At 39.1% G+C, this 21,263-nt stretch overlaps 1 protein-coding gene across 2 annotated transcripts in view; it reads left to right on the forward strand.

Annotated features, from left to right (window-relative positions):
* LOC149146937 (K(+) efflux antiporter 2, chloroplastic-like) overlaps positions 1 to 21,263 on the forward strand; it is a 443,890-nt gene that overhangs the window by 168,687 nt on the left and 253,940 nt on the right. For both annotated transcript variants that reach the window (XM_089445962.1, XM_089445963.1), the window contains exon 10: positions 13,615 to 13,704. In XM_089445962.1, the coding sequence (XP_089302088.1) occupies positions 13,615 to 13,704 (90 nt within the window). The remainder of the gene's footprint in view (positions 1 to 13,614; positions 13,705 to 21,263) is intronic.

A 21,263-nucleotide genomic window follows, 5' to 3' on the forward strand; every position in this document is an offset into this window, starting at 1 on the left:
TTGACACAATTAATTTTGGACAAAAGTCCTCAGAAAAACCCAACTTGGGAAAAACGGTGTGGCAACTGAGAGTTTTCATTATTAAGCCACAGTGAGAAATTTTGAGTACAATAAATATCGCCAAATTGGCGAATCTATCCAAGAGGAATACTGGCAAAAATTATCTGAGAGAATTTACCCGCTCTCCGAGCAAGCTTGACACTTTACTGTCCCTGAAAAGCTAGTTGTGCATCCAGCTTTGCATAGGTCCTCTGTCACCCTAGCGGCCTCCCTTAAACTATCTGCCTAAATCAGTTGCCAATCTAGCTGTCTTGCTTGCTCCTGACTGGGAAAGTGTTTCTCTGTCCCTCTGGAAAACTTTCCCAACCTCTGGAACTGAAAACATTTTCCTCTTTAGTTGGATCAAGTTCCCTTATTGAGGCTCTGCGTTGCCTTTGCGCAACCATGTGGAAAAAAATCTTGGTCTCCTCTTTCTGACTTTCTGGAACTAGAAAAATTCCCTTGGACTCACAGTCTCTGCCCCTCTGTCACTGCTTCCCTTCTCTTGCTCGAACTCTTCCGACAATTTTTCTTGCCCTCTAAAAAATTGAACTGCCCAAGGAAATCAATCTCAAGTGTGTTTCTCCATACACCCATCGACTTCTTCCTATAATCTTTTGTTGGGACTCCAATGACCAAGATGAAAACTTAATCAACGGCTAAGATTATTTCCTATTCAATCCCCGTGAGTTTCTAGATGATTCACACCTTTCTCAATTAATACTGATTAATTAACCCTTTGTCCTTAAGTTTAAACTTTGGAAACATTTAAAAATAGGATAATAATCTAATTGAGACATTTCTAGGTAGAATTTCCAAAAATGGTTTCTGGGTTATGGGGAACTCCTGTGTTTTAGCCTCCACAAAGTTTCGAGACTATAACATCTCCAATGTTACAAAAGCTAACATCATCTAGTGGTGAGATGAAAACCATAGATGAGGGTCAGAAGGTGTCAAACCACAAATACCTTCATAAATACATCAAATATGTCCATAGGAAATGAGATAGACCAGTGTTGTAGGAATTGTGGTTCCCCACCGTTGCACACCAGACCTCGTAACTGTGCACTGCAGAATTGCAAGTGAAACGAGCTCTATACGACACTCCAGGATGGATTTGCACAATTCTTGGAATTTTGGAACCGTTATGTAAGGAACAATGCTTCTTGGGCACTCCTAAGGCGCTGTCTTGATGCTCTCTAGAAGCTTCCTAGATGCTCCCTAATGGTAATGTTAAATTCTTCAAGTAAAGGTGAATTCGAAGAAATTTAATGCTTCACAAATTATGGCTTCAAATGTTGCAACTGTCATCAGAGTTGCTTTGTTGTGTCAACTAATGTTTTAAAATATGGGCTTGGTCTTCGAGTCGATCATGGGTCAAATCAGGCTCAAACTTGACTTGACTTAGATCGATCTATTTTTAATGACTCAGTTTAATTTTTAAGTTATGAAAACCTTATATTTTAAAGATTCGAAAGCATTAGAGACAAAACATGTAAAGCCTGTTGTTCATGTTTATACCATGTAAGGGTAAATATATAAATTGCATGGAATGCAGTGCATATCAGTGAGAAAATACTAGTGTTGCACTAATCGCCAAAAAATCTTGATAAAATCGTTATATCGCGATTTTTTCAAAAAGAAGATAAAATCAGGGTTTTTTTTTGCCGATTTTTATGAAAAAATCGCGATTTTTTGAAAAAATTGTGGGGAAAAAACAAAACAATTTGTTTTGTTTTGTTTTTTTAAATACTTTATAGGGAGGAGGAGGTGACCCAAGCTACCCCTGTCGCAAGTAGAGGACGTGGTCTACTTCCTGTAGCTTCTAGTTCTTCAGCTTTTAGAGCACAACAGAGTCTACTGCCAACTCCACCGACATCTACATCTAGAGGGGCAAAGGAAATCAATAGTATTAGACATTAGTTATTTGGTTCATTTCATTGTATATGAAATTATGACTCATGATATGAGATACATTATTATATGTTTTGTTGTTATTTTGAGGTTGAGTTGGGAGTCATGAGTCAGGGCTTACTATTTAGGACATGATTCACTGTTATGTGTGATGTGGCACTAGAAATGATATTAAACATCTTATATATTAGTTCTTTTATCATATTTATGTGTCAATGTATTTATTGTATGTTGTAGATGGTTTAGATATTAAAAAGATTGAAAAAAAATGAATATTTTTGTACCAAACGATTTTTTCCCGATTATTACGATTTTTTCCCCGCGCTGAATTAATCCCGATAACGATTAGTGCAACATTGGAAAATACATAATCAATGAGGCTCTAAATGGCCTTGAGAGTCCAAAAAACATGCTAGAGCCTACAAGCTATAAGCTGTTAAATTTTTTAATCCTAGCAACCTAGTCAATTGTTAGGAAGCATTAGAGATAAAACATGCAATGTCTGCTGCCCATGTATATACCATGTAAGGCTGAACACAGAATATATAAAAATTGCACTGAGTGCAATACTGAAGTATAAAACTTAGTAATAAACAGAATTATGTAAATTATCTTATTAATAATTGAATGATGTTTACATTTTTGTGAGAGGCCCGGGCTATATATTGCCTTAGGTGCCTCTTGGTGAACGGGCATGATCTTTGATCATGCCCTTTTGCCTAATAAACTACAACTAACTAATTTTTACATAACATTAACTAATTTTTACATAACATTGCCTTCCTCTCGAAAGAATGCTTTGTCCTCAAAGCATACGTAACGATAGATGTTGTTGACAAAATGCTTCAGTCTCCCAAGAAGCTTCTTCTTCTGGTAAGTCCTTCCACTTGATCAAGTATTCTTTGATTGTACGACGTCGAAGCTTTCTTTCTCTAGTAGATAAAATACCTTCTGGTTCTAGAATGACCCTTCCCTCATTATCCAGGGATGGAAGTGTTGTTTGCGCTGATTGATGGTCGCCTAGTGCCCTTTTAAGGCAGGAGAGATGGAAGACGTTGTGAACACGACTTTTCTCTGGAAGGCTTAAACCATATGCAACTTGGCTGATCTTTTTATTGATCTGATAAGGTCCATATAACTTTGGTTCCAATTTGTTTTTTCCTTTCTGTTTTAAGGACAATTGTTTGTATGGTTGGAGCTTGACAAACACCCATTCTCTGACTTCAAACTCTCTTTCGGTTCTGTTTCGGTCTGCTTGTTGCTTCATACGATTCCTCGCATTATTCAAGTTTTCTTTCAGTGTTTGGATGATTTTTTGGGTTTCTTCTAGTTGATTTTTAACGGCAGGTAGATTGGTCTGGACAATAGCTAGATCCTTCCATTTTGGGGGCTCATATCCATACAAAGCTTGAAATGGCGTCATTTTTGCTGACGTATGATAAGTAGAATTATACCATCATTCAGCGAGATGCGACCATTGTGCCCACTTATTTTGTTTTTCTGTAGCGTAGCAACGTAGGTAGGCCTCCAAACATTTATTGACAACCTCTGTGTTGGACACAGATTGTCATTGATGTCAATATGGCAATATTCAAGGAGTAGACAAAGCCAAGAGGAGCACACAGAGTTATCGGAGCCAAGAGGAGGAGACAGAGCCACTAGAGGAGCAAACAACGCAAAGAGTAGACAGCCATCGAAGCAACAAAGGAACAAGCAGCAACAGAGGAACAAGCAGAGCCATCAGAGCAACAGAGGACGCAAACAACCATCGGAGGAAGCAGACAGAGCCATTGGAGGAGCAATATATATATATATACAGAGGGTTAAAGGAAACAACGGATCATATATATATATATATATATATATATATATGCAGGGTTAAAAGAGTGGAGAATATATATATGAATAGGCAAATGCATTATCAGAGGAGAAAACCCTATATATATGCATAACCTTATATATATGCGTTTAACGCAAACGGAGGCCATAGCATACATATTACAAATACACTATCGGAGGCGGAGCAGTATATTATATCAGCGGGTTCATTAAGTGTCACACCCAAAACTTCCGATTGCGATAAGGTATGTGGACCCGATGGTCCTATTATATCGCACCTTATTGTTATGACGCATCCGCGATAATCGCAATGAATAAAGAGTGGTCACCCCCGAACGTGCGATTGCGATTATAACACGGACCCGATGGTTCGACTGTAACACAACTTAATGCTAGATTGCATCCGCTGGAGGATCGGCCTGTCGGCCATCGGCGATGTCATGGGGTCGATGTATAAAGGACCCCCAAAATTCTTGAATGCCGATTGCGATTGCAAGTGTGGACCCACTGTAGAATTGTGTTATGGTTGAATGCTATATTGCATCTGCCCATCGCAACAATGCACAAAGGAATTACACTCTCCCGAGCGCCGATTGCGATGTAAGTCACGAACCCGATGGTCCGATTGCAACATGGTCCAATGTAATATCGCATTCGCTGTGTCGCTAGTCTCGAAGGGATGTTAAATCCGCCGATTGCGATGGAGCTATGGACCCGATACAGGAATAGAAGCGGGTAAACTAAATTTGACATCCGCCATTAGTGTTTCTCGCCTGTTTTTCATATATTTTCCTGTGTAACCATGTTTTTGCTTGTGGGCTGGTTTTAAGCCGAAAGGCTTACGATCGCTTTAGAAGGCTGAACGTCGGGTAAATGGGGTGATTCATGGCGAAATCGATTGCGATTGGACGTGGCTATCCGTTAAATGAAGCTGAACTCTGTGCATGCCCACAATCATTGTTAAAGGAGGGCTGTTACAGTCGTAACCAGTGAGATGTGTTCTCTGTGGATTATTTGGCACTCTCTTATGAATTAACGTGTCCTGTGAGCACGATGAGACAGAGGAAGCTACAACGACAGACAAGCCAGTGGTGAGGAAGCTGAAGCAGGCGAGAAGGAAGCCAAAGAGCCAGCGAGTAAGCGGAAACGAATGGACAAAGGCATGAGAATATATAAAACAGTAAAAACAGAGAACTGTTGGTGCTGTTGTTGTGGTGAAGAACCAGAGCATGCAGAAGCAGCAGAGGCAGAAGAGGCAGCAGAAGTAGCAGAGGCTGTAGAAGCAGCAGAGGCAGGAGAGTAGGAGTGAGAGAACCTCAACTGAATAGAGTGTAGCAGCATACCAGTTTATACCAAGGTTGGGTTGGAGCCCAAGAGGTTGGAGCCTCAGAACTGAACAGGACTAAAGTCATTAGGGGTAGGTGCTCCTAAGTGCAGAACCACTACAAAACAGAGTTGGTGCTCTGGAGGTTGGAGCCTCACTGAAGTCCAAGTTGGAGCTTGGCAACTATTCACAATCAGATATATACTTATATTGTATTTATTTCATTGCACTGTCTTGAGTTTTAATAAAAGCATTAATTCCAGCTGTTGATTTCTGTGTTCTGTGTATACATATACATATCTATATATGCTTTTGGCAATCACTAGAACAATTAAAAAATAAGAAATATTGATTCACCCCCCCTCTCAGTATTTCCAACACTCTGTTTGTCCATCTGTTTGAGGGTGATAAGCGAAACTCATATTTAGGTAGGTTCCTATGTGGTTGAACAAGTCCTTCTAGAAATTACCCTTGAATTTGGCATCGCTATCACTCACAATGACTTTCGGAAAATCGTGTAATTTATATATATTTTTGTAAAATATTTCAGCGATTTGTTTAGCTGAGTATGATTTCTTTATTGCCATAAAGTGAGCATATTTGGTGAGTCTGTCGACCACTATGAAAATCTTGTCCTTGCCTTCATATATGGGTAATCCCTCAATAAAGTCCATCGAAATTTCTTCCCATTTCTGATTCGGAATGTTTAAAGGGTGAAGTAATCTTGTCCTTGGCTTCATATTTTCACTTTTATTCCTTTGACATGTGTCACACTCTGCTTCATATTTCTGAATATCGCGACTCATCCCTTTCCAAAAGAATGATTGACGTGCATTGTAGTAAGTCTTAAAGAATCCTACATGTTCGGCTGACGGCGAATCATGTGACTCCTTGAGTATCTTAAATTTAAACTTGGAATTTGCATTTAGATAAATTCTTCCCTTGTACCATAGAATATCATTCTTCCATTCAAACTTTGAGTTATTGGGAAGGTTATTGATTATCTCTGTTGTTTTTGGATCCTTGGCATGCTCACTTCGAATTTCGATAAGCCATTGAGGAACAACAACCGAGATTGCAAGTAGTGTTTGTTCTTCGTCTTTCCTGGATAGGGCATCTGCTACTACATTGTCTTTTCCCCTTTTATGTAGTATTTCCATGTCGAAGGCAACAATTTTTTCAATCCATTTTTGTTGTTCTTCGGAAAGTGTTTTTTGTTGAAGGAGGTGTTGGAGATTGTTATGGTCTGTTCGAATGGAGAACTTACTTCCCAAAAGATATTTCCTCCACTTAGCTAGTGCGTGCAATGTTGCATGAAGCAGAAGCGTTTTTTGGAAGCGGGGACGCCGAAGCGTCATTTTCCAAAAATCTAGGAAGCGAAGCGTCCGCGGAAGCGTCTGCTATATATATATATTTTATATTTTTTTGCATTTATACTCAAAACAAACATCCCAAATACCAAATTAATTGTAGAAGACATGAAAACATGCATATTTTTGCATAAATCAAGATAGATATAACATCCATTGTACATTAATGATCTAGAATCTAGATTCTTCTCCTTTTGTCTAGCCTTTGCCTCTACCTTGATTGTCTAGGGATATTAGTCAACATTGCCCAATTTTGATCAAACTACCTAATTCAAGACTTAAAATATGGTAGAAAAAGCTTAACATGTTTGATCGATGATTTTGACTTGATTGAAAGGTAATTTTTTTCTAAGGGCATGCCGCGTGACAAAGGAGTTCAACAATTAACACCACCAACACTAGGGTACATATAGGGCTTGGTGCTCTTGATTAAATGCTAATCGCATACCTTCATACTTGATATAATCTAATGAAATGCCACAATCCCATTGATCCTGAATTCCTCAAAACTGTTAAGTCTGCTGAATTTTGAATAGGATATGAAATTCTATTTTCTCCATATGAAGTCCAATGAGGCTGGAACCACTCTCAAACATCCTGAGTCATTTCATGGTAATGTTAAAAATTTAAGTAAAAGGATGAAAATGAAAAATAAAGGAGAATGTCACTTTTACTTTAAGAATTTAACATTACCATGAGGGAGCATTTGCTATATTTATATTTTTTTTTGCCTTCATTCGTCACCCTAACCCAAGGTGGACCCACCCCCAACAAGCAAACTCACTTAAAATTAAAAAAAATTGAAAAAAACGATTTTCTAAATGCTTTTCCGGAAGCTTTTTTGGAAGCGTACGGAAGCGTACGCTTCCTCCTCTGAAGCGCCACGCTTCCGACACCCGAAGCGTCGTACGAAGCGCGCTTCGGCGCTTCGGAAGTGGCGCTTCCGTACAACGCTTCCAAATTTCCAGGAAGCGGCTAAAAAAGCCGAAGCGGCGCTTCCGAATTCGGAAGCACCTCTTCCGGCCAAGCTTCCTAGGCGCTTCCGTACGGGACGCGCTTCGGGGCTTGGAACCGTGGGGGGGGGGGGGGGGCGCTTCGTGCAACACTGAGTGCGTGCATAATATCAAGCATTTCTTTGTTGTATGTGGACTTGAGGCGTTCTCTTTTATTGAGCTTCCTGCTTTCAAAAGCTATTGGATGCCCTTCTTGCATTAACACTACACCTATACCGAATCCGGAAGCATCACACTCGATGATAAATGGTTTAGAAAAATTTGGTGTTGCCAATACCGGGGCATTAGACATAACTAACTTTAATTTTTCAAAACACCTCCTTGCTTCCTCATCCCATAGAAATGAATTCTTCTTTAAAAGGTTTGTCAGAGGCGCAGTTATATGCGCATAGTTTTTAATAAACCTTCGGTAATACCCAGTCAAACCTAAGAATCCTCTTAGCTTGGATACATTAACTGGTTTGGTCCATTCCTTTATAGCTTTGATTTTATTAGGGTCCACCTTTATGCCCTCATGGGATATAATGTGTCCAAGGTATTCTACTTCTTCCTTTCCGAAGGTGCATTTGGAATTTTTTGCGTAAAACGGATGCTCTTTTAGTAGTGTAAGAACTTTATCTAGATGTTGTAAGTGCTCCTTCCAAGTTTTACTGTAAATTAAAATATCGTCAGAGAATACTAATACAAACTTCCTAAGATGTGGGCGAAATAATTCGTTCGTAGTTGCTTGAAACGTTGCTGGTGCATTGGTTAACCCAAACGACATTACTTTAAATTCATAGTGACCTTCGTATGTTTGGAACGCCGTTTTTGGTATGCCTTACAGCCTGATTCTGATTTGATAATAGTTTGACCTTAAGTCCAATTTTGAGAAGTATTTTGCGCCATGTAGCTCATCCAACATTTCGTTAATAAAGGGAATTGGGAACTTGTTTTTAATTGTTATTTTGTTTAATCCTCTATAATCAATGCATAGCCTGAATGAACCATCCTTCTTTCTTACCAATACCACTGGAGTAGCATACGGACTTTTACTTTTCGAGATGATCCCACACTTTAAAAGGTCTTGGATTAATCTCTCAAGTTCCGTCTTTTGGTGATGTGGATATCGGTACGGCTTGATGTTGATGGGGTCTGACCCTTCTTTGACTTCTATTGTGTGCTCAATTTCCCTATTAGGAGGCATTTTCATAGGCAGGTCTTGAAATACTTTTTCATGCTTCTGAATTAGATCTTGTATCTCTAGTGACTTTTCACTGATCATATTTGCAGATAACATTTCTAATTGGTGACATTGTACTACATAAGCGGGTGCTCCTTTTTGAATAATCTTCATCATCTGAGATGATGATACAATTTGATTCTCTGGTGCTTGGAATCCATGTAATTTGTACCTTTGACCTCCCCATTTAAATCTTATGAATTGTACTTGATGGTTAGCAACATAAGTACCTAGAATTCGTAGCCATTGGATACCTAAGACTACATCTATTCCACCTAATGGTACAGTGAAGAACAAAGATTCTAAATTAAAGTCTTGAATTTGCAATTTGACCTTATGGCATTTCCCTACCTTTTCAATCTTCTTACCATCAGCGACCATCACCTTCATGTTTGGTAAGGGAAATGAAAAAATATTGAGTCTCTTTGCCAATGTTGCATCTAAAAAATTGTGTGTGATACCAGAGTCGATGAGAACCACTACATTGTTCTTCTTTATATGTCCTTTCAATTTTAAAGTCTGAGGTTGTGATATACCTGTCGTATTTGATAGTGACACTTGTGGAATACTTCCGTCATCTAATTCTGGTGAGAATTTTGGGGCATCTTCTGTTTCTTCTATGTTAGAATCCTCACTGTTTGAATCATTAGTTGCTTCACAATTATATAGGTTCTTTGATTCTTTTCCTTTAGCACACCTATGTTTGGGGTCCCACTTCTCACGACAGTGTTTGCATTTGCCTTCTTTTATCCTTTGTATTTTCACATTAGATTTTTCACCTTCACGACGATCTGGTGGAACATATCTTGTATTATTTGAATCCACAGACTGGGGCATTCTTCGTCTTGAATATACTTTTTCCGGTTTTGACCACAGTATTTGTTCAAATTTTTTTTCAACAGTTTTTGCTTTTCGTCTTGCTACTTCTATTGACGTAATGTCATGAAGGTCAAGTTCTACTCGTAAATGAGTTTTAAGTTTGGAGATGTATGATTGAACTAGACGAGACTCTGATAACTCAGGTACTCGTGTTACTAAGGTCTCCCATTCTTGAGTGTACTCATCCACACTTCCTTTTTGTCGTAACTTGATAAGTGTTGAAAAAAACTCTTCTTCTCTTATACCTTGGAAACTTTTAAAGAATGCATCCTTAAAATTCCTCCAATTGATGGAAGTTGTTGTTTTCTTCCACCACATATACCAATTATATGCTTCTCCATCCATTTTCATGGATGCGTGCCTAAGTTTTTCGTCATCATTGTTATTGTCATAAATCTCGAAGTATTATTCTGCTATATTCATCCATGCAACACTGTATTTTTCGTTCCCATCGAATTTAGGCATGTCGACTTTTGCCCTTCGCTGATATGTTGCTAATGGTTGAGCGAAAAAAGGGTGTTGATTGGTAAATGTATCCTAGAGTTGCTTATTTGAAGAAGTCGCGTTACTAATTCCTTGGTGGGGCGTCGCTGATTTTTTTGGAGATTCAACTTTTTCCTGAGAATCTGTTGATTTTGTTGAATTTGATGAATTGTGCTCTTGATTTCCTCCATCTTCTTGGAGTAGTTGTTCGGGTGTAATATTCCGCTTTCCACACAAGTGGTTTAGCAATGCTAAGGTCTGGTTATGATTCATTTCGGATTGGATATGGTTTTGCCGCATCTGTAGTTCTATTCAAGTTGTCGTATCCTGAAGCCTCTTGATATCGTCAGAATGTCCGATAAACTTACTCTCAAAATCGACTAATTTTTTATTGAAATCATCGGAGTGGCTAGTAATCCTATTCTCCAATTCAATCAATCTTTTATTGAAATTGGCCATTGACATTGACATTGAGCGAGTTTGTGGGGGTGTATATTTGTCTGCTAGCGTTATTTTTTTTTGGTTCTTTATAATTAATTAATTAAATTAAAGTTATATATGTATATAGTTTTTATATGCGTAATCTATACCTATGTTATATTATACCATAACATAGTCTTTTAATTGATTCACTGAACAGTCACGTGCGAATGGTCCTTATTGTTTGACTGTCGACCTTGTGCGAATATCACCGCAGAGCCCACCACAATGGAACTGCAGGTCATCGTAGATGAAAAGAAATGATGTAGACCGCAGAGCCCACCGCAAATGGAACCACAGGTCACCGCAGATGAAAAGAATGACATAGACCTCCGCCGGACATGTTGTGTGGTTTAACATATCACCCTCCGATGGTTCAACGTATCACTCTAAGCAGAATACGCACAGCCCACACGCACTGCTGTTTTATGGAAAACCCGTAGGACCTGATGGCTAGTAGAACTTGTGGGTGTCACCAGTCTTGTGCTGGCTCTGATACCAGATGAAGTATAAAACTCAATAATAAATAGAATTATGTAAAATATCTTATTAATAATTGAATGATGTTTACATTTTTGTGAGAGGCCAGGGCTATATACCGCCTTAGGTGCCTCTTGGTGAACGGATGCCCTTTTGCCTAATAAACTACAACTAACTAATTTTTACATAACATTAACTAATATTTACATAACAAATACATCTCAGCAAGAAAATACATAATCAATGAGGCTACAAGCCTACAAGCTACAACGTACAAGCTATAAGCTATTTAATTTGCTTAATCCTAGCAACCTGGTCAATTACTACCTAGGAGATTCCTTGCAGTAATATTTAATTATTATGCAGTTCTACTGATTAAAAGACACAATTGGGATCTTAACAAATTAGCATTGAAAGCAAAAGCAATATACCAATCTCAATTAGATGCACACAAGATTTTCTGCTGTTCAAATTAGTTCTTCATTCAAATTATTTCAGAACTTACAAGGGCTCCCTTCTTGAGAAAATCTCCCACTGAGGAAAAATAGATACAAAAATAATTTTGGAATTTGATCCAGCTCAAACCTTGATCTATTAATCAACGTGCTTGTTGATTTCGATCCTTCCCTTGCAACCACTTGCATTCTTCCTTGAACTCTGCAAACTTGAACGAAAGTATTTCTCCATCCAATCACTGATATCTCACTCTTATTGTGTCTTGTGCTCAAGATGTTTTTTCTCCCTTAGCATAGCCTTCTTTTTATAAGTTTGAGTTATTTATAGAATCCACAACCTTAATCTCCAAAGTGATTGATAGTTGAGATTAGATCTCAACATCACTTTAGATCAACAGTTGAGATTAATCTAATTTGCTATTGCGAATAACATCTGCACTTCATTACATGCTCAATTAGAGAGTTGTGAGGCAAATAGAGGGCGCTGTGTGGGTTCTCTTTATAGCTTTTGGTAGGCTTTAGGAATTAGCTTTTCTAGTTAAAAAAATTGAATAATGCATGTCAAGTCTACCATGAAAGGGTCCAGTACCTAGTCAACTGAGTAGCACTGGTTTAGTATCGAACCGGCCATGTGAAGCTTTGACTTGGCTGGTTTGGGACTAAACTGGCCCTCTGAACCAAGCAACATGCTAAGTCATTACAGCCACTGGTCAACTCTGCTGAGGTGACCCAGTTGAAGTTGACTTGGACTGATTTGTAAAACATTGCTGTCAACAAGTGTGGCCACCAGACAAACAAATGCCCTACTAAAGGTCCCCAATAAATCTAATGATGTCTTGTTACATGTATAGAATTTTCCCACAAATGATGGTTCTCAATCTAAGTTGCACGAAACAGGGAAATGGGTACGAGTTTCTGAAACGTGCACGGGTACGAAACTTGACCCCCCCAAATTTTGGAAACGGGGAAACGCAATGTATATATTAGGACATTTAAGAGATATGTGCAATCATAAAGCATATATGATACATTCTAATTTATTACATTATGATTAAATTGTCAATGCATAAACTATAAGTCTCTAAATTTGCATCACATTTACTCATAAATGATCACATAATGAAAATAGCAATATCCAAAATAAGCCACGAGAAATTTCTAATTTCTTGTCTCGTGCTTGATTGGGAGTCTCCTCCTACATAGTCAAATGACCTTAGTGCTCTTGATTAAATACAAGTTCCATACCCTAGTATCCTACGTGCTCTTGATTATTGGGAGTCTCCCCTGCATAGAGGGGTTGGTTCTCTTGATTAAATACAAGTTCCATGCCCTAGTACATGACAAAATTCGATGGAAACATTGCAATCCCCCCAATCCTGAATCCTGAAAAATAGATAAGTCTGCTGGATTCTGAGTGAGATCTAAAATTCTACTTTCTCCATATGAAATCTAATGAGGGCAAAACCACTCTCAAACATCTTGAGTCATTTCATGGTAATGTTAAAAATTTAAGTAAAAGTGAAATGTCACTTTTACTTTAAGAATATAACATTACCATGAACTGCATATCAACACTAGGGCCATAGGCTTGAACATTAGGCTGCCCCACTCAAAACAATCCTATTTTTTATAACTTGAGAGGCATCCAGAAGATATTTTAGTCCCCCAATAAAAAATTAGAAGCGAAAAAATAAAAAAAATACAAGAAAAAGTGAATTTAGAAGAGGAAACTCCGTCGTACGACCTGGAAACGCATTTCCGGCCGTACTGGCCACATTTCCTCCTCGAGAAATGGGCCAGTACGGCCATAAACACGTTTCCATGCCTTACAGTATGAGTTTCCTCGTTTCCGATTGGAAACAGACCCTTCTCCAATGTTTCCTGCAACTTAGTTGTCAATGCTACAAGTGCTGTCATAATGGCACTATTGCCACTAGACAACATTACAGCATATTGTAACATGCTCCCTTTATGTCGACTAGTGGAATGGATACACATATATGAAATAATAGCATTGCATTAAAATTGTCAATATTTAGAATTCACATTTTTGACATACATTGGGGTCCAGATAGATGGATTGTGATATTATGAGACTGAATGACTTATTTTGCAGGTTGGCTTTCAAGCCATTGCTGAAGCTCTTGGTGTGGCTGCAGTCAAAGCACTAGTTGCAATAACTGGTATCATTGCTGGAGGGCGCCTGGTATGGTTCATGTTTACTGTTGTCTCTCTTTCATGATTAATTAGAAACAATGGAATTTGTATGTGAAAAATGTCATGTTTTTAGTGTTAACTTTCTTCAACAATGGTTGATTTTTCATCATAGTTTCTCTGTAATTGTTCTTTTGATTTGATTTTTGCTGTTGACATTATTGACAACAAATTAGGATCTGCATCAGTAAAGAGAATAGTGTGACTATGATTCAGTATAAATTTGTAATTTATTGTATACCTTTTTGTATTTAACTACGTCTGTTCAAGGACTCTTCAAATTGTGGTGTTTGAAATGATGGTTAAATTTCCAGCTTGGATTTCTTAATAAGAGGACAGGGTTAATGTCAAGGTTCAGATAATTTATTTCAATGCGGTTTGTATGTTGTTGCCATTGTGTTGTATCTTGCAACAAAAATAGATTTACAGATAGGTGACGTTTATGGAGTTCTTCAAATTGTGTTTTGTGATTGAAATAATATTGCATTATAAATAAAATATTTGCATATACATGGCAAATTGCAATATATCAGTCACCCTATATAGAGGGAGTAAAAGATGAGAAATTAGAATTGTAAGGGCAATACTTAACTACAAAGTTTCTCTGTTTGTCAAACAACGTAAGTTTTAATCTTTAACATCTCATCCCTTTTTGATAACTGAAGTTCATCAAACTAGGTAATGCTTTATCATTCTGCCACTTCCGTAGCATATTCCACTTCAAAAGCCTTTATCCCTGTTAGTGTTATGAATATAGATAATAGTATATAAAGGTAATAATAATAATAATAATAATAATAATAATAATAATAATAATAATAATTACAATAATAAATTATTAAATAATAATTAGTTACTGAAGAGACATGTCGTAATGGACATGACCGTTCATGAAAGGGCACCTGCCTAGGTATATAAGCGGGCTCTCATTTGTAATCATATGAGCATATCTCTTGTACGCTCAATATTCTTATATAAATATATTTATTGTCGTATTATGGATATTACAATATTCCAGATATTTTGAATATTCCGCTGTGTGTACAAACCTTGTTTGTTACAGTCAGTTTCTTTTGTAATTAAGTCAGCAGCATTTCTTACTAACTAGGCAGCGTGTCATTTTGTCAAACATAATAATAGTGATGGAATAGAGATCTCGATCCTTCTATTCCACTGGTAGAATTATATCTCGTCTGTTGAGAAACCAAGTGTAATGGAATCTAACACCTAATTTTTCTTCTTGATAATTACTTGTGGATGCTGATGTCTTCTTATTACTTATGTTTTCTTCATCAAACAATTATAGAAATGTTCAATCTTTCAGGAAAATATAGAGAGATCACAAAGAGACAAAAGACACCAAAATTTGGCTAGTAGCCAGGGCAAAACCCACTAGGGGAAAACCCAACTATCCTTCTCTTATAGAATCAGTTCAAAATGAGAGATATCCAAGACCAAGACTGTGGCCAAACTGCCACCAAGATACCAAGTCCAACTGTCCTCCAAGTCACCTCCAAAGTCAAAGTCAACGCTGGTCAAACCTCTTCAAAACTGGTCAAACTCTAGGGTTTTTGGATCTGCAACTTCTTGAAAAATCAACGTGCTTGTATGTTAGGGTTGATTTCTCTTAACCTGATAATTACTTGTGAATGTTTGTTGGCCGTTTATTCAATTTATATTCTCTTCATCGAGCAATTACCAAAAATGTACAAAACATGAAGATCACAAAGAGACAAAGGACACAAAGATTAGGCTCCAAGCGAGGGAAAAACCCCACAAGGGGGAAAACCCAAGAAATCCTCTTCCTATAGAATCAGATCAAAGTGAGATATCCAAGACCCAGAACCAATACCAAGATAGCCACAAAGATCCCAAGTTTGCCCATCTCCAAGTCTTCTTACAACAAGTCAAAGCCAACAAAGTCAATGCTGGTCAAACCTCTAAAGTTCTGGTCAAACTTTTGAAAATTTGGGATCTGCAGTGGTGGCTGAATTTTGGCCCTCTAACAACTTTGAAAAATTATAGAAAAACTCACGCGTGGACAAATTAGGTTAGAAAATAAGAATTTCTCTCTTTTTACTTCACTTTCTCTCTCTCCTTTGACTTTTGTTGATTTTCCTCTTATTCTTGCACAAAAATTGATGTGTTGGATGAGTGATCAAATGAAATCGAATTGCCTAGTATTTATACATGTCCAGAAGGTCGAAAAGCCACCTTTTTAGGCTGACTTGTCCAGGATGGCCGACTTGGTCTGTGGAGGACATTTTTGATTCTTTTGACTCAAGATAAAATAATATTATTTTTCTTACGAGAAATCCAAATGGGACTTTGATAAAAGAATATTGAATGAATTAATTTGGAATGAGCAAACAGCTCAATGATAATACAGAGATATTTACAATAATAGAAACATCAGGTTTCTATGTAGACTAAGGAAATAATCAGTTTCATCTAAGAAACTGCTAAAAGAATAAAAATAGCAACAGCTAAAAGAATGAGCATTAAATAGAAATAGAAATATTCTAATACCCTCCCTTAATGCTCAATCTATTTACAACACCAATAGACCCTCGGAATTTTACAAATTTATCAGGACCAAGAGGCTTGGTGAAAATGTCAGCGGGCTGCTCTGTTGTGGGAACATATTGCAACTGAACTGAGCCGTCTTCAACCAGCTGGCGAATGTAGTGACAATGAGTTTCCACATGCTTTGTTCGTTCATGAAAGACTGGATTCTTGGCAAGTTTGAGCACTTCCTGATTATCACAAAATAAAGAAGTAGGCTCGGTCTGGAAAACATGCATATCTGCAAGCATACGTCGAAGCCAAACTGCCTCACAGGATGCCTTAACTGCTCCCCGATACTCTGCTTCTGTTGAGGAGAGAGCCATTGCCTGTTGCTTCTTACTAGTCCAAGTAACAGCACCAAATCCTAGACTAAACACATACCCAGCTGTAGATTTACGGTCATCAACCGAACCTGCCCAGTCAGAGTCAGTGTAGCCACTGAGAATAGGATTGGAACTGCGAGTATATAAGAGACCATAATCAGAAGTACCACGCACATATCGTAGCACCCGCTTTGCTGCTATCCAATGATCAGCTTTAGGAGCTGACATGAAGCGGGAAATGTAGCTTACTGCAAAACTGATGTCGGGTCTGGTAGCAGTAAGATAGATGAGACTGCCCACTAATTGCCTGAATAAAGTTTCATCCACAAGAGGAAAGGGTGACTGTGCTGAAAGTTTGAGCCCTGGTTCCATAGGAGTCGTGGCCGGTTTGCAATCTTGCATTCTGAACCTTTCCACAAGATTTTTGGCATACTTGGACTGAGAGAGAAAGATCTGATTTTCAGTCTGCCAAACTTCAACCCCCAGACAATAGTGAAGAAGTCCCAAGTCTGTCATCTCAAAAGTGCTGCATAGATCTTGTTTGATCCCATGGATCAAATGTGCAGAGCTGCCAGTAATGATAAGGTCATCCACATAGACAACCACAAACAAGATATCATCACCAGTACGCTTGATATACAGATTTGCATCAGATGGGCTCTGCTGAAAACCCTGATCTGTCAGGTACTGATCAATTTTCATGTACCAAGCCCGAGGAGCTTGTTTCAATCCATAGATTGCTTTAGCTAACCGACACACTTTCTGTTCTTGACCAGCAACCTTGAATCCTGGAGGCTGCGTCATGTAGACTTCTTCTTGGAGATCACCATTTAGGAAAGCACTTTTTACATCCATCTGATGAACTTTCCAATTGAACTGAGCTACTAGGGCAAGGACAAGCCTTATGGTACTCATTTTGGCTGTAGGAGCAAAAGTCTCCTCATAGTCGATGCCTTCCTTCTGTGAGAATCCTCGAGCCACAAGACGAGCTTTATACTTGTCTATGGTTCCATCAGCTTTGTATTTCACTTTATACACCCATTTGCAGCCTATGGGCTTTTTTTCGGCAGGAAGATCAGAAAGTGTCCAGGTGTGATTCTTCTGAAGACTCTGGTATTCGGCTTCCATAGCCTGTTCCCACTCAGATGTACCCTTAGCCTCTGAATAGGTTTGAGGCTCAAAAATACTGTGTAGGTTAGCCATAAGAGCAAAATTGACTGTAGACTGTTGTCTGTTCTTGTGTCTAGAAGTTCTACCTTCAAGGAGCTCATCATCCCGGAGATCACCAATGGTTTTAGCCCACCATTTAGGCCGAAGAGTAGAAGAACCAATATCAGGAGTAGAGGAACCAATATCAGGAGGAGGTGGAGAAGACTCAAGAGCAATAGGGGCAGCAAGAGGAGAGTTAGTTGCTGGAGGAAGCTCAGATAGAGTATTATCAAATACGGATGCGACATCATCCCTCCCATCAGGTGGACCGACCGGAAGAAGAACACTGTGAGGCTGATCCTCAGAACGCTGCTCAGAAGAAGAAAACTGAAAGAATCCTCTGTCTTCATCAAATACTACATCTCGACTGAAGCTAAGACGACCAGTGGCTATATCTATCAGCCTATAGGCCTTGTGATGATCACTGTAACCTGTCATCATGAGTTTCTGGCTTTTGGAATCCAACTTAGAGCGCTTAGCAGGTGGAATCCAAACATATGCAACTGAGCCAAATACTTTGAGGTGACTGATGTTAGGCTTACGACCAGACCAAACTTCTTTAGGAGTTTTCCCTTTAACAGCCTGAGTAGGTGATCGGTTAAGAAGGTAAACAACAGTAAATACTGCTTCAGCCCAGAATTTGTTTGGGACACTCCTGTGTTGTAACATGGAACGAGCCATTTCAACAACCGTGCGGTTGCAACGCTCGACAACACTGTTCTGCTGGGGAGTGTAAGGGGTGGTTAATTGACGTTTGATGCCATGAATATCACAGAAGTTGGAAAAAGCTGAGGAACAAAATTCCCCCCCATTGTCGGTCCTAAGGGTCATGATATTACAACCAGATTCTTTTTCAACTAAGGTTTTAAACTTCTGAAAGGTACTAAGAGCATCAGATTTATTTTTTAAAAAATACACCCACATCTTTCTATTGAAGTCATCTACAATAAGTAAAAAATATTTGCAAGCAGTGATAGAAGCTGTATTCATAGGACCACAAATATCAGCGTGAAGTAACTGAAGTACCTTAGATGCACGCCAAGATTCTCCATTTTTGAATGAAGACCGATGTTGCTTTCCCGCTTGACAGGCACTGCATACCCCCAACTGCTGAGTCTGAATATCAGGTAATCCTGACACAAGTCCCTCCCGAGAGAGCTGAGAGAGATACTGCATATTTAGATGCCCATATCGCTGATGCCATAGAGTGCTGATGGGAGAGACACGTGCTGCTAGAGCCACTTCTGGAGAGTCACCGGTGTCAAGTAGCCTGTATAGACCATGGTCCTCTAGGCCAACAACAACTGTTAGACTGGTCTCCCTGTCAATGATGGAGCACTTGTGTGCACTGAACACAACATCAAGCTGAGGAGAATTCCTCATAATCTGGCTGACAGATAGCAGATTAATCTCCATACCGGGAACATAGTATACATTCAGAAATATGAGTGTGCGGCCACCAGACTGAATTTGAACTGTACCCCTGCCAGCTACAGTGTACTTTTCACCTCCACCAAATACCACAGAATCACTGAAAGGTGAAAAGTCAATAAACCAGTCACGCCTGTGAGAGAAGTGGCGTGATGCACCAGAATCAATGTACCATGCAGAGGAAGGAACATGTTCTGAAGACCTTTTAGCCATAAAGGCGTAAAAGGCAGAATCTGTCTGCTCGGAATGTTCTGCAACATTTGCTGTCTGATGTGGCCCTCCCTGTTTCTTCTGTTCAGAAGCAATCCTCTGTCGGCAATCTTTCTTCATGTGGCCGAACCTGTGACAGTAATTACACTGCACACTTTTCTTCCTAGCAGGATCAAAAGGCTGAGAATAGCCTTTCTGCTGAAAGGACTGAGAGGACTGGTATTTTGCAGCAAATGCATTTTCCGAGGGCACTGATGAAGCACCACTACCAAACTGCTGTTTCCACCGATCCTGCTGCAGAAGTTTGGTACATAAATCTGGAAACTTCAGATCAACATTTGTGGTCGTAATGTTGAGAGTTTCTATGAAGTGTTCATAAGATTTCGGTAGACTTTTCAGAGTAATGACTACCATATCTTCTTCCTCCATGGTCCGACCAATGGCTTCGCGCTGATCTCGAATGTCTTTAATTTTGTTGAGATGTTCCTATAAAGACATATGTTCATCCATCATGATGGAGAACAATTGATTTTTGAGAAAAAATGCTCTGCTTTTGTCAGATGTCTCGTGCAGTTCTTTCAACTGTTGCCAGATTTCGGCAGCGGTCTTGCCAGAAGGAATCTGTGGTAATTGATCATCAGCGATAGAGAGCTTGAGAAGCATAACAGCCTCTCGATTTCGATCATCAAATTTATCTTGATCGGTACCAGCTGTACCGGGACGAGGCTCTTTGCCCAAAATGAGCTGATCAAGACGCCTGTATTAAAAAATGGTCAGCATTCTTTGTTTCCAAATGTTATAGTTGCTGCCATTAAAGCGTTGATTTCCTTCTAACATCAGATTGGTGAGCGTGGCCATTTTCCCAAAGACAATACAGAAGTCTGACACAAAAAAATGTAGCTGCCTGCTAAAAATTCGTCTTTCAAGATGACTGTACCAAACCTTAACAAATTCTGTTTTGAAAGAAATAGACTTGCACAAGAAAATAACTCAGATCTGTACCAAATCTTGAGTCAGGTCAGTCTTCAATGAGATTCTACAGGACCGTAATATAGATCTCCAACTGCTTGCAATGGTGATAAGTCTGCACGGATTGCTCTAAATCGAGTCCTCCACAAAGTTGAGTCATAAAAATCCACAAGATTAAGTCTTCAGACAACCGAATTGTTTGTAGCCGTTCTGAAAAGAATACCAACAGAATCTCTGCACTTTTAAGCACAGGTCGAAGATATTGAGGTGTCGTATGCAGGTCTGTAGTCGTTCTTCAATGTGTATTCGCTAAGCAAACACAACCAAAACGGAGCTCAGAATGACCCTTGCGGAAGCCTAAACAAGTTTTACTGTGTATCGATCATAATGAATCACCGTCACGTGAAAATGCCGTCACTATAATCTGAAAAATACCGTCACGTGGTGCAAGCGGGGCCGGACGGAATTCGAACAGGAAGAACAGAAATGCGAGGTCTAACTGTAATGCCTGGAATGGAACCAGCGACGGGATTCCGATACCAGCGACGGGATTCCGATACCAATACCAGCGACGGGATTCCGATACCAGCGACGGGATTCCGATACCAAGAATGGAGGATTTGAGCTCCGAACCGTCTTTTTCGAACTTGAAGAAGCTACGAGCTGTTAATGGTAGGTTCAAAACCAGCGATTGAGGTCGCTGAGAATCCCTGTGAGCTGGAAAACGTGAGCCAAAATAAACAATTTAACTTTAGCTTCGGCTTTGGATTCCGCTATCGCTTCCGGTTCTGATTCAGGCTCTCAATCTGGTGGAGGAGACAGTCAATAGATTGATATGACT

The sequence above is a fragment of the Pinus tabuliformis genome, chromosome 9 (assembly GCF_031772625.1).
Source record: "Pinus tabuliformis cultivar Carrire ecotype Pingquan chromosome 9, CPIR1, whole genome shotgun sequence".
Classification (NCBI taxonomy): Eukaryota; Viridiplantae; Streptophyta; class Pinopsida; order Pinales; family Pinaceae; genus Pinus; species Pinus tabuliformis.